This window comes from Bos taurus, chromosome 4 (assembly GCF_002263795.3).
Source record: "Bos taurus isolate L1 Dominette 01449 registration number 42190680 breed Hereford chromosome 4, ARS-UCD2.0, whole genome shotgun sequence".
Classification (NCBI taxonomy): domain Eukaryota; kingdom Metazoa; phylum Chordata; class Mammalia; order Artiodactyla; family Bovidae; genus Bos; species Bos taurus.
Window position 1 is genome coordinate 12630485 of NC_037331.1, and position 12878 is coordinate 12643362.

The 12878-nt window shown below is 42.7% G+C and overlaps 1 protein-coding gene and 1 long non-coding RNA gene across 2 annotated transcripts in view; one reads left to right on the top strand and one right to left on the bottom strand.

Moving 5' to 3' along the window:
- PON3 (paraoxonase 3) overlaps window positions 1-937 on the bottom strand; it is a 37516-nt gene extending 36579 nt beyond the window's left edge. Inside the window, exon 1 of the mRNA NM_001075479.1 lies at window positions 855-937. Coding sequence (NP_001068947.1) covers window positions 855-928 — 74 coding nt within the window. The 5' untranslated portion in view covers window positions 929-937. The remainder of the gene's footprint in view (window positions 1-854) is intronic.
- Window positions 938-972: 35 nt separating this feature from the next.
- LOC132345067 (uncharacterized) overlaps window positions 973-12878 on the top strand; it is a 36555-nt gene continuing 24649 nt past the window's right edge. The window contains exons 1-2 of the long non-coding RNA XR_009494168.1: window positions 973-1378; window positions 8546-8682. This is a non-coding gene — a long non-coding RNA (uncharacterized lncRNA). The remainder of the gene's footprint in view (window positions 1379-8545; window positions 8683-12878) is intronic.

The window sequence follows — 12878 nt, forward strand, 5'->3', positions numbered from 1 at the left end:
ATTTTTAAAATTTTATGTTCATTTACTTTGCAAGTTCATGAGTTCATTAAACTGACCATAGTTTAAACAATTGGCCAAATTATTTTTGAATAGTGTTTTTGATTCCACAGTGAAACATTCTTCTAAACACAAGGAATAATTTTACATTTTTATTAAATTGTATTCAGGAAGATTCTATACTTATCTCACTGTGACTTTAAAAAAATACTCTTTAGATTGGCTTTATAATTTTCATTATTTTTTATGATTTTCTCACTTGCATGCACTGGGAGCAAATGTAACAGTAAACTCAAGCTGAACTAGAATGTATTATCAAAAGGCACCATGCTCCTCAACAGATTCTGCCAATAGATGTGAACCTCTGAGAAGACCAACTTCTATTTAGAGAAATAAATAAAAACAACCCAAAGAGGACTGAAAGCAAGTAGAAGCTAACATCTATTCGGGAACACATGTCATCATCTAACAAACATTTCTTCTTACTAGCCCAGTATTCTCCTGGGATATTTCTGGAATTGCTATCACCACCAGATCTTCCACTTCAAAAGGTCAGGTCAGATACCGGGACAATGCCAATGTTCAAGGGTGGGTGGAATGCTGAGGGAAGGGGGAAGGGGGGCAGTTGCATAACTTTCAGAAAATAAACCGGGGCATTTCTGCCTCACGATCTTAGGAAAGGCAAGAAATCAGCTCACTTTCCACATCAGAGCTTCTCAAGGGATAGTTTGTTAGGTGCGATTGAGAAGACAGGGTCCCCAACAGCTCATTCTTACCCGCTATGAAGGCGGCCCGGAAGCCCTTAACCTAACTTGGAAGAAGAGAAAAAGCCCAGGACGCTCAAGATGCCAACTCACCGAAGTGTCAAAAATCTCTCCCCGACTAGGGCCAGGCCGGCGCCCAGCAGGATAAGTGCCATCAGCTTCCCCATGGTCTCCGGGTTCCAGGGCGCCCAGGGCGCGCAGAGTACTCGGGAGGGGCTGCGGGCAGCGCTGGTCCCTCCCCCAGTGGTGCTCACCCCGCCCTTCCTGCTCCCGGGCAGGGGCGCTGCCAAGGCTCTGGGCTAAGGTCGCTGCGTCCCACCCTTCGCCGCAGCGCTGCTCCGGGTTCAAGGCCACATTCACCTGCTTTCAAGGAAACCTTTACTCGCGGATTCCTTTATTCTTCAGGGCTCAAAATACAGAGACAGGACCATACCCCTGGGTTCCCTTGGCAGCTTTGGCGAGATCCCACGGGTGGGTGGGACGATAGAGGAGGAGGTTTGCTGCCAAAAGCTGCGGAATTCTACCTCAGCTCCTCAAGTGTCCTGAAGGGGAAACTGGAGGGGCAGAGAGCGCGGGGAGCTGTAGTTCAGACCCAGAAACTTTGCAGTTTGTGGAAGGTAAGGTGTTCTAAGAGACGCAGAATTGATCCCACACACAGGGTGGAGGCGGGGCGCGGGGAGGGGGACGGTGGATTCTGTTTGTGGACTGGGAGGATTTGTGAATGTCAGCATCTGCCCCCAACATTTGAGATAAAGTCAGGAGAAGTGAAGGGAAAGAAATAAATAGAATAGGTAACAAGATGAGCAGAACGGAGGAGAGACGGGGAGAAGGGAAGCATAGCTTCTTTGGAAGGTTAGACTTTCAAAAGACTCCTAGATCCTTCTTTCTTCTGGATCTTTAGATCCTGCCAGGCAAATAATCTGCACCCTCCCACACTCATGATAAAAATCAGGTTGAAAGAAGGGGAGCACGAGGTGGGAAAGACTTAAAGAGTTTGGGCAAAGCCAAGGAGCGTCTTCAAGATCTGTTTTTATTTTCCACAAGGAAAAAAAAAAAAAGACTATTTCTATTGAGTTTAAGTAAACTCAATAGAAACTTCTGTGTTTGAGAGAACACAGAAGTGGAGATATTAAGTAAAGGAAGTTTCTGACTTATGGGATACATAAATACTGTTTGAATACATAATTATAGTGGAATAATAAAGTTGCCATTTATGCAGCACCTACTATGTACCTTGCATTGTCCTTAGAACTTTGCCTATGTTAACTTTTGATTACTGGTACTTCTCTGAGGTAGTTCACATCCCAGTTTTATAGGTCAGAAAGCCAAGGCACAGATTAACTGTGTAACTTGCTCTTGGCCACACAGCTAGAGAGTGGCAGTGTGAGCCCTTCCTGTGCCCTTCCTCAGTTATGCTGAGTTTTATTAAAGCTGTGGAGGAAGGGCTACTAACGGAACATTGGAACATCTGGAATTGCATTGATAAGACAGTTACTTCTTCAGAAGATTAATTTGAAAAGAGTTCACACAGAGGAGGAATACGTATTTCTATCTGCCTGCTGCTGCTGCTAAGTCGCTTCAGTCGTGTCCGACTCTGTGCGACCCCATAGACAGCAGCCCACCAGGTTCCCTCATCCCTGGGATTCTCCAGGCAAGAACACTGGATTGGGGTGCCATTTCCTTCTCCAATGCATGAAAGTAAAAAGTGAAAGTGAAGTCGCTCAGTTGTTTCTGACTCTTCGCGACCCCATGGACTTCAGCCTACGAGGCTCCTCTGTCCATGGGGTTTTCCAGGCAAGAGTACTGGAGTGGGGTGCCATTGCCTTCTCCAATATCTCCCTGTATTTCTATAAAAATATTGGAAAGATACACAAGAAACTAACAAACTGGTTTCCCCTAAGTGGGACAGATAGGATGGCAAGGAGACTTTTCAACCTTCTTTAAAAATATTTTATTTATTATTTGTGGTTGTGCTGGGTTTTCATTGCTACATGAGCTTTTCTCTGGTTGCAATGGGCAAGGGCTACTGTCTGTCTGGTTGTGGTGCTCAGGCTTCTCAATGCAGTGGCTTCTTTTGTTGCAGATCACAAGTGCTGGGGCACTCGGGCTTCGTCAGTTGTGATGCATGGGCTCAGTAGATGTGGTTCCCAGGCTCGGGAGCACAGTGCTTAATTGCTCCAGGGCACTTGGGACCTTCCCAGAGCAGGGATCAAGCCTGTTTCTCCTGCCTTTGCAGCCAGACTCTTTACCACTGAACCACCAGGGAAGCCCTCAACATACCTTTTAATATAACTTTGATTTTTAATAGAGACTCCTGTGAAAACAGTGACCCATATTTCAGAAGAAAATGCATAAATACACCACACACACACACACACACACACACACATGTGGTGCGGAGATTCTGCTGCTGCTGTTGCTTCACATTTCTTCACTTAGTCGACACCCTGCATGTTTGTTTCAAAGAAAGACAAACCCCGTGGATCACTGTGTGGCGATGACTCTCCAGACAGGTTCATGGCCACTGAGTTTGAATTGTTCTCTGGAATGGCGTGTGTGAGTCCATGGGAGACTGGGAAGGAAAGGAAGGAATGTTGCTTGGTGTTCACACTCAGCACTGTTTGGTGAGCACTGACAACTACTTGCCCAGCACTGAAGACTTGGTGTGAGCAAGATGCCCTTGCCTTCAAGGGGCTTACATCCTAGAGGGGAAATATATTTAAAGGAAGGAAGGCAGGGAGGATAGAAAAAAAGGAAAGAAGCAGGAGGGAAGGTGAAGCCAAAAAACAGAAAAAGACAAAGTAAAAAAAGTAAGTTGTTTCATGTTCTTTTATGAAATAATCAGTCATGTATAGCCATGAGAGGAGACAGAGAGGCTCAGGAAATAATAGTCTTTTATACTCACAAAACTTAGAGACAGAAAGACAGGCATGGTACAGAGCCATGTGGGAAAGACGCCTGGGTGATTGGGAGGCAGAAAACAGGACAGGAGGGTTGAAGCTGCTCCCTTTATTGGGGGTTTCAGTCGTGTCCGACTCTTTGTGATACTATGGACGGTAGCCCACCAGGCTCCTCTGTCCATGGGATTCTCCAGGCAAGAATACTGGAGTGGGTTGCCAGTGTGCAGGCTAGGCTGAACTACTTAGGATTGGCTAGTTTGAATAATTTTGGCAGGTTTGAGGCTATGAGGTAGTTGCTAGTTTCCTGGCACCTAGTTCTGGGATGACTACAGCAGAGGAATATTGTCTCTTGGCGTGTAAGGGCCAGATAGAGGGGATATGGCTCTGGACCATTTAGTTTGTGAATCAGAGACATGCTTCTGGTGGAGCCCCTTGCTGTCTCCCAGAAGTGGAAAAGCCTCTCTAAAGAGGTGACAATAAAACGGAGACCTGAAGTAAGAGAAGAAACTAGGTTGTAAAGAGTGGGAGGAGGGGAATTTCCGTTGAGGGAAATATCTTGGTGTTTGCCAGGACCTGCAGTTACAGTGTGGCCCAAGCCATTGCTGGATGAAGTTGGAGAGAGAAGCGGAACCCAGATCACACAGCATCTTGCAGGTCTTAGTGGAGAGATCAGTAACACAGTAAGGTCTTGCAGGAGATGATGTGATCTGAGTACTTTGCTACTGAGTAGGAAATAGATTGGAGAGGGGAAAAACTGGTAGACAGAAGTCCACCCGCAAAACTGTTTTGGGTAAGAAGTAATAATAGAGACTGCAGCAGAGAGAGGAGAACGGATCCAAAAAGACGTCACTTGGAGATAGAGTCGGGTAGACTTTCTGATAGTTAAGGACAAACATGATATGAAAGATGACTGCAAAGGTCTGAGCTGGCGATGTTAATTTTGGAGTAATCAGTATACAGGGAGTACATAAAGCCATTGGAATGGATGGGAGAGAGGAAAGAGCACCCAATTTTGGCCCTAAAGAGCCATTACATTTCTATTAATATTTGGATGAGGTGTGCAAACCAGCAAAGGAGGGGAAAACAGGAGATAATGAGAATAGTGTTGAGAAAGCCAAGGCGGAAGAGTGTTTTGAGAAGGAAAGAAGAGAGCATGCTAAATGCTGCTTAGAAGTCAGGTAAGATCAGAGCAGAGATAGAGGTAATTGGATTTGGCAACACAAAGATCTCTGATGACCTTGACATGAACAAAGACCAGACTGTAGTTGGTTGACAAGTGCATGGGTAATGAGAAAGAAGAGACAGTGTGGATCTCAAAGACTTTACTTATGATGGGTGTGTTAGTTATGTATTATGATGCACTAAACTATCCCCAAACAAGGAAGCTTAAAATTCATGATCTGAGCATTGTTATTGGTCAGAAAGTGGAAGCAGCTTAGTGAAGTGCTTCTGGTTCATGGTCGGTCATGAGGTTGCGGTAATCTGAAGGCATTTCAATTGCACGTCTGTCGTCATGGGACCTAAGCTCCTTGCAATGTGGACCTTCCCAAGGGCTGTCTGAGAAATGTCTTCAGGATAAGGCACCCAACTTTCCCCAGTGAGTGGCCTGAATGAGGGAGCAAGGAGGAAACCTTGACGCCTTTTATGACCAAGTCTCAAAAGTCACATGTTGTCACTTCTGCATTATTCTGTTTGTTAGACATCAGTCACTAAATCCAACCCACTCTTAACACATTATCGACAGGGGCATTTTTGTAGAAACTAACACCTGTGGCTGGCGATTTCTTATGTAAGTGAATATCAAAACATCTTCTGGTCAATATTGTGCATAACAAAAGACGTATGAATATGTCTATGGTCAATAAGTTGTTAAGGAGCAATGCATTAACGTTGCCTGTGGGGGAAGAATGTCAAATCTTTGGACATGTTTTAAGCCATCAGTGGAATCCAGAGAAATGATGTGGTGGTTAAAAATGTGAGATCAAGGGAGTGTTGTCTTTTAAATGGGAGATACAGTTAGAAGATCTTTGTGCTAATGAAAATGAATCAGTAGGGAAAGAGTTTGATGACGCAGAAGAGAGAAGGGATAATAGAAAAAGTGAAGTCCTAAGCACAGTTGGAGGACTCCTTCTCCACTTTAACAGTAGAAATAGGGGACGGTGGATGCAGCTACAGTGAGAGGTGTAACTTTGGGAGGGGAAGTGTGAGGGGGCTTATATCTAGTTGTTTCCATTTTCTCAGTGAATTATAAGACAAGACCTACAGACCAAAGTGTGAATAGATAAAGGATTGTGGGAAGTTTGAGGAAAAGGAGAAGCTATAAAATTACTAACTCAAGAAAGAGAAAAGCTAATCTACCAAAGAAATTGAGGGTTGCTTGACATTTTGAGTACCACATCTGAGCTTTGACATTCATTCAAGAGAAACCATTCAGCTGTTTTGTGATTTTCCCAGGTCACAGATAGCTGCTCAGGTGCATGTGTGAAGTAAAGAAACGATTTGAGTTTTGCTTCCTACGACACTTGGAGGAGAGACGTATAAAGGAGTTGAGAGTATACTCAAGGAAGTGATTACAGGATGGAAGCTGGATTGGATAAGCAGAGATATTATGCAGAAGAGGGGACAGTTGGAAGGGGAGAAAGTTCTGGGGCTAGGGTTATCAATCAGTTTGAGGTTGGAACAATTCAAAAATTTTAGAACGATGGCAGTACCTGAACAGATGACTTAGAAATGAAGGGGGTGGTGGTTGCAGAGTCTGAGACTTGAAATAAAGGTTTTACAGGTAAGAAAGTTTCTGATACAGAATGTGGCTGTAGGAGTGGATGGCTGAGGCAGTGGGAGAAATGGGTATTAGGAGTGAAAATTTGAGGCACACAGAAGCTATATGTTGGAGGATTTATCCATGTAGACTTTTAAATCACTGGGAAGGAAAATGGAATAGAGATGTTCTACTTTATTAGATGATTGTACTAACTTCCTTCAAAATGAATATTAATCTGAGTTTGGATATAAATTAAGTTAGAAATCTGTGAAAAGGTAAGAAATATCTCTCTAGGAACTGATAGAAAATAATTTCCAGAAAAAAGAGAAAGAATGTAGAAGAGGAAAAAAAGGAGTTCAATGACAGATAATTTTTTAAAAAATAGAGTATTGTCCATTGATATTAATAATAGGAATAATGGAAGAAAAATCACCATTTTGAAACTCCAACGTAATAATAATTGGACAGGAACACTACTGGATGCCAAATAGATGAAAGGTTTTAGGGAACAGACTATTCACTTGGATTTATAAAAAGAAAGAAAAAATTAACCCTGTTGAGCAGGTGATCACCACCTTAATCAGTTACTCAGATTTACCATCACAAAGAGTGAAAAAAAAACACCTATGTTTATATTCTGCTGCAATGCAGTGTGAAGTACAGGTCACTTATTAGTATTCTTGTCAAAATTGTTTAATCTGAATCTGGTCAAGCCTACAGTAACTTCTAATTTACAGGAAATATGAGTGCTGCTGAATTGAGCTCAGGACTCCAGGAAGAAATGGTCAAGTAAATTCAGAATGTAGATCATTCCAGAAGATATCTTGCTTGCACTGAAAAATGTGTCATTAAAAATAAAAACAAAAAATAGAAAGGCTGTTTCACATTAAAAAGGATTCAAGAGACATAAGTAAATGTGAATTGTGATCCTCGATTGAATTTTGGATTAGGGAGCATGGGGGATGGGAGGGTTAGCAATTATTAAAGGCATTTGGAGACCACTGAGAAAATTTGAATTTGTACCAGGTATTAGATGGCATCACTATTAATGAGAGGTATTATTACTGCAAAGTGTTGTAATAACATTGTGGTTATGTGGAAGGACGCCCTCATATTCAGAAGATGCAAGCTGCAGTATGCAGAGATGAAGTTTTATGATATCTCCAACTTGCTTTCAAATGGTGCAGAAAAATAAAAGCATCTTTACTTGGAAAAGTAAAGCAAAAATGGAAAAATGATAACTGGTGATTGGTGAATATAGGTGAAGGGTATAAGGAAGTCACTGAACTACTCTTTCAATTTTCCTCTAGGTTTAAACATTTCAAAAGTGGTGGAGGTGGGAAAATTGGGTTTCTCCAAATTATTGTTTAATAACTTGTCTATGTTTAGTTCCTTCTTTTTAAATGTAATTCAAGTCTAGAGTTTTTTCAATTAATTTAATTGGAGGCTAATTACTTTACAGTATTGTGGTGGTTTTTGCCATACATCGACATGAATCACCCATGGGTACACATGTGTCTCCCCATCCTGAACCCCCTCCCACCTCTCTCCCCACCCCATCCCTCTGGGTTGTCAAAGAGCACTGCTCTGCTTCATGCACTGAACTTGCCCTGGTCATCTACTTTACATACTGTTATATACGTTTCAATGCTATTCTCTCAAATCATCCCACCCTCTCCTTCTCCCAGAATCCAAAAGTCTTTCTTTACATCTGTGTCTCTTTTGCTGTCTTGCATATAGGATCATTATTACCATCTTTCTAAATTCCATATATATGCATTAATGTACTGTATTGGTGTTTTTCTTTCTGACTTACTTCATTCTGTATAATAGGCTACAGTTTCATCCACCTCATTTGAGCTGACTCAACAGCATTCTTTTTTATAGTTGAGTAATACTCCATTATGTATATGTACCACGACTTCCTTATCCATTCATCTGCCGATGGACATCTAGGTTGTTTCCATGTCTTATCTATTGTAAACAATGCTGCAATAAACACTGGGGTACATGTGTCTCTTTCAGTTCTGATTTCCTCAGTGTGTATGCCAAGCAGTGGGATTGCTGGTCGTATGGCCATTTAAAAAAAATAATTATTTATTTATTTATTTTTGGCTGTGCAGGAGCAGCAGCTGCGATAGTGCAGGAGCAGTGGCTGTGATGGCGCAGGAGCAGCCGAGAGGAGCTACCCCACGTCCAAAGTAAGGATCTGCAGCTGCGCTTCCCTGGAGCAGCTGTGAAGAGATACCCCACGTCCAAGGTAAGAGAAACCCAAGTAAGATGGTAGGGGCTGAGAGAGGGCATCAGGGGGCAGACAGACTGAAACCACAATCACAGACAACTAGCCAATCTGATCACATGGACCACAGCCTTGTCTAACTCAAGGAAACTAAGCCATGCCCTGTGGGGCCACCCAAGACAGACGGGTCATGATGGAGAGGTCTGACAGAATGTGATCCACTGGAAAAGGGAATGGCAAACCACTTCAGTATTCTTGCCTAGAGAACCCCATGAATAGTATGAAAAGGCAAAAAGATAGGAAACTGAAAGATGAACTCCCCAGGTTGGTAGGTGCCCAATATGCTACTGGAGATCAGTGGAGAAATAGCTCCAGAAAAAATGAAGGGAAGGAGCCAAAGCAAAAACAACACCCAGTCCCAGATGTGGAACTGGTGATAGAAGCAAGGTCCGAGGCTGTAAAGAGCAATATTGCATAGGAACCTGGAATCTTAGGTCCATGAATCAAGGCAAATTGGAAGTGGTCAAACAGGAGATGGCAAGAGTGAACGTCAACATTCTAGGAATCAGCGAACTAAAATGGACTGGAATGTGTGAATTTAACTCAGATGACCATTATATCTACTATTGTGGGCAGGAATCCCTTAGAAGAAATGGAGTAGCCATCATGGTCAACAAAAGAGTCCGAAATGCAGTACTTAGATGCAATCTCAAAAACGACAGAATGACCTCTGTTTGTTTCCAAGGCAAAGCATTCAATATTATGGTAATCCAAGTCTATGCCCTGACCAGTAAGGCTGAAGAAGCTGAAGTTGAATGGTTCTATGAAGACCTACAAGACCTTCTACAACTAACAACCCAAAACGATGTCATTTTCATTATAGGGAACTGGAATGCAAAAGTAGGATGTCAAGAAATACCTGGAGTAACAGGCAAATTTGGCCTTGGAATATGGAATGAAGCAGGGCAAAGGCTAATAGAGTTCTGCCAAGAGAACGCACTGGTCATAGCAAACACTCTCTTCCAAAAACGCAAGAGAAGACTCTACATATGGACATCACCAGATGGTCAACACCAAAATCAGATTGATTATATTCTTTGCAGCCAAAGATGGAAGAAGTTCTATACAGTCAGCAAAAACAAGACCAGGAGCTGACTGTGGCTCAGATCATGAACTCCTTATTGCCAAATTCAAACTTAAATTGAAGAAAGTGGGGAAAACCACTACACCATTCAGGTTTGACCTAAATCAAATCCCTTATGACTGTACAGTGGAAGTGAGAAATAGATTTAAGGGACTAAATCTGATAGAGTGCCTGATGAACTATGGATGGAAGTTTGTGACATTGTATAGGAGACAGGAATTAAGACCATCCCCAAGAAAAAGAAATGCAGAAAGAAAAACTGTTAGTTCTCTGAGGAACCTCCATATCACACATAGAGACTGTACCAATTCACATTCCCACCAACAGTGTAAGAGGGCTCCGTTTTCTCTGCAGCAACGGCACCACTTTTACAGAATGTGATCTGGGGCCCCACTGTAGGTGGAGTGCCTGGTGGAAGATGGAGGCCCTATTCTGTGACTAGTTGAAGGATCAGAAGGGGGGCCCCAGAGAAAACAGGGACTAGGACACGGGGGAGTGAGGCAGTGGTGAGGGGAGAAGGCAGCACAGAGCCTGTGGGGAAGGGGACAGAAACTAAAGGCAGAAAGAAAAAATGGTTGTCTGAGGAGGCCTTACAAATAGCTGAGAAAAGAAAAGAAGCTAAAGGCAGGGGAGAAAAGAAAAGATATACCCATTTGAATGCAGAGTTCCAGAGAACAGCAAGGAGAGATCAGAAAGCCTTCCTCAGTGATCAGTGCAAAGAAATAGAGGAAAACAACAGAATGGGAAAGACTAGAGATCTCTTCAAGAAAATTAGAGATACCAAGGCAACATTTCATGCACAGATGGGCTCAATAAAGGACAGAAATGGTATGGAAGCAGAAGATATTAGAAGAGGTGGCAAGAATACATAGAAGAACTGTACAAAAAAGATCTTCAGGACCCAGATAATCACGATGGTGTGATCACTCACCTAGAGCCAGACATCCTGGAATGTGAAGTCAAGTGGGCCTTAGGAAGCATCACTACGAACAAAGCTAGTGGAGGTGATGGAATTCCAGTTGAGCTATTCCAAATCCTGGAAGATGATGCTTTGAAAGTGCTGCACTCAATATGTGAGCAAATTTGGAAAACTCAGCAGTGGCCACAGGACTGGAAAATGTCAGTTTTCATTCCTATCCTGAAGAAAGACAGTTCTAAAGAATGTTCAAACTACCACACCATTGCAGTCATCTCACATACTAGCAAAGTAATGCTCAAAATTCTCCAAGCCAGGCTTCAGCAATACATGAACTGTGAACTTCCAGATGTTCAAGCTGATTTTAGAAAAGGCAGAGGAACCAGAGATCAAATTGCCAACATCCACTGGATCATGGAAAAAGCAAGAGAGTTCCAGAAGAACATCTATTTCTGATTTATTGACTATGCCAAAGCCTTTGACTGTGTGGATCACAATAAACTGTGGAAAATTCTGAAAGAGATGGGAATACCAGACCACCTGACCTGCCTCTTGAGAAACCTATATGCAGGTCAGGAAGAACAGTTAGAACTGGACATGGAACAACAGACTGGTTCCAAATAGGAAAAGGAGTACGTCAAGGCTGTATATTGTCACCCTGCTTATTTACCTTATATGCAGAGTATATCATGAGAAACGCTGGGCTGGAAGAAGCACAAGCTGGAATCAAGATTGCCAGGAGAAATATCAATAACCTCAGATATGCAGATGACACCACCTTATGGCAGAAAGTGAAGAAGAATTAAAGATGAAATTTCTCCTCTTGATGAAAGTGAAAGAGGAAAGTGAAAAAGTTGGCTTAAAGCTCAACATTCAGAAAACTAAGATCATGGCATCCGGTCCCATCACTTCATGGCAAATAGATGGGGAAACAGTGGAAACTGGCTGACTTTATTTTTTGGGGCTCCAAAATCACTGCAGATGGTGACTGCAGCCATGAAATTAAAAGATGCTTACCTCTTGGAAGGAAAGTTATGACCAACCTAGATAGCATATTAGAAAGCAGAGACATTACTTTGGCAACAAAGGTCCATCTAGTCAAGGCTATGGTTTTTCCAGTGGTCATGTATGGACGTGAGAGTTGGTGTATAAAGAAAGCTGAGCACCGAAGAATTGATTCTTTTGAACTGTGGTGTTGGAGAAGACTTGAGAGTCCCTTGGACTGCAAGGAGATCCAACCAGTCCATCCTAAATTCCATCAGTCCTGGGTGTTCATTGGAAGGACTGATGTTGAAGCTGAGACTCCAATACTTTGGCCACCTGATGCGAAGAGCTGACTCATTGGAAAAGACCCTGATGCTGGGAAAGACTGAGGGCAGGAGGAGAAGGGGACAACAGAGGTTGACATGATTGGATGGCATTACCGACTCAATGGACCTGGGTTTGGGTAAACTCCAGGAGTTGGTGATGGACAGGGAGGCTTGGCGTGCTGCAGTTCATGGGGTCGCAAAGAGTCGGACACGACTGAGCAACTGAACTGAATGGAACTTAACTGTGCTGGATCTTCTTTGCTGCACACCGGTTTTTCTAGCTGTGGGATGCAGGGGCTACTCTTAATTGCAGGGCACTGGCTTCTCACTGTGGTGGCTTCTCTTGTTGCAGAGCACAGGCTCTAAGCGCTTGGGCTCAGTAGTTGAGACACACGGGCTTAGTTGCTCCTCGGCATGTGGAATTTTCCCGAACCAGGGATCAAACCCATGTCCCCTCCACTGACAAGTAGATTCCCATCCACTGTACCATCAGGATGTCCCTATGTTTTTTTCTTTATAATCTATCTTTTTATCATCTATCTATTTTCTCATTTGTTGAATCTCCTAATAGAATATAGGCATGTATCTGGTTCACTGTTATATATTAATGTCTAACTCAAAGTCTGATTACAGAAACGTCATTTTCTGTATTAAAAAATTTTAAAGTAAACTGAAAGTTATTTGCTTTGCAGTTATAAAAATTAGACTAGGCTCTTTTTTCTTCTTCTCTGCCTTCTGCCTTATGGAATAAAAATCTTAAAAACCAGGAGCAGAAAGCTAAGAGAGCACTGCAGGAATTCTTTCAGTCCTCCTTCTCTCACACCCAGAAATGTTTTGTAAAAATCTG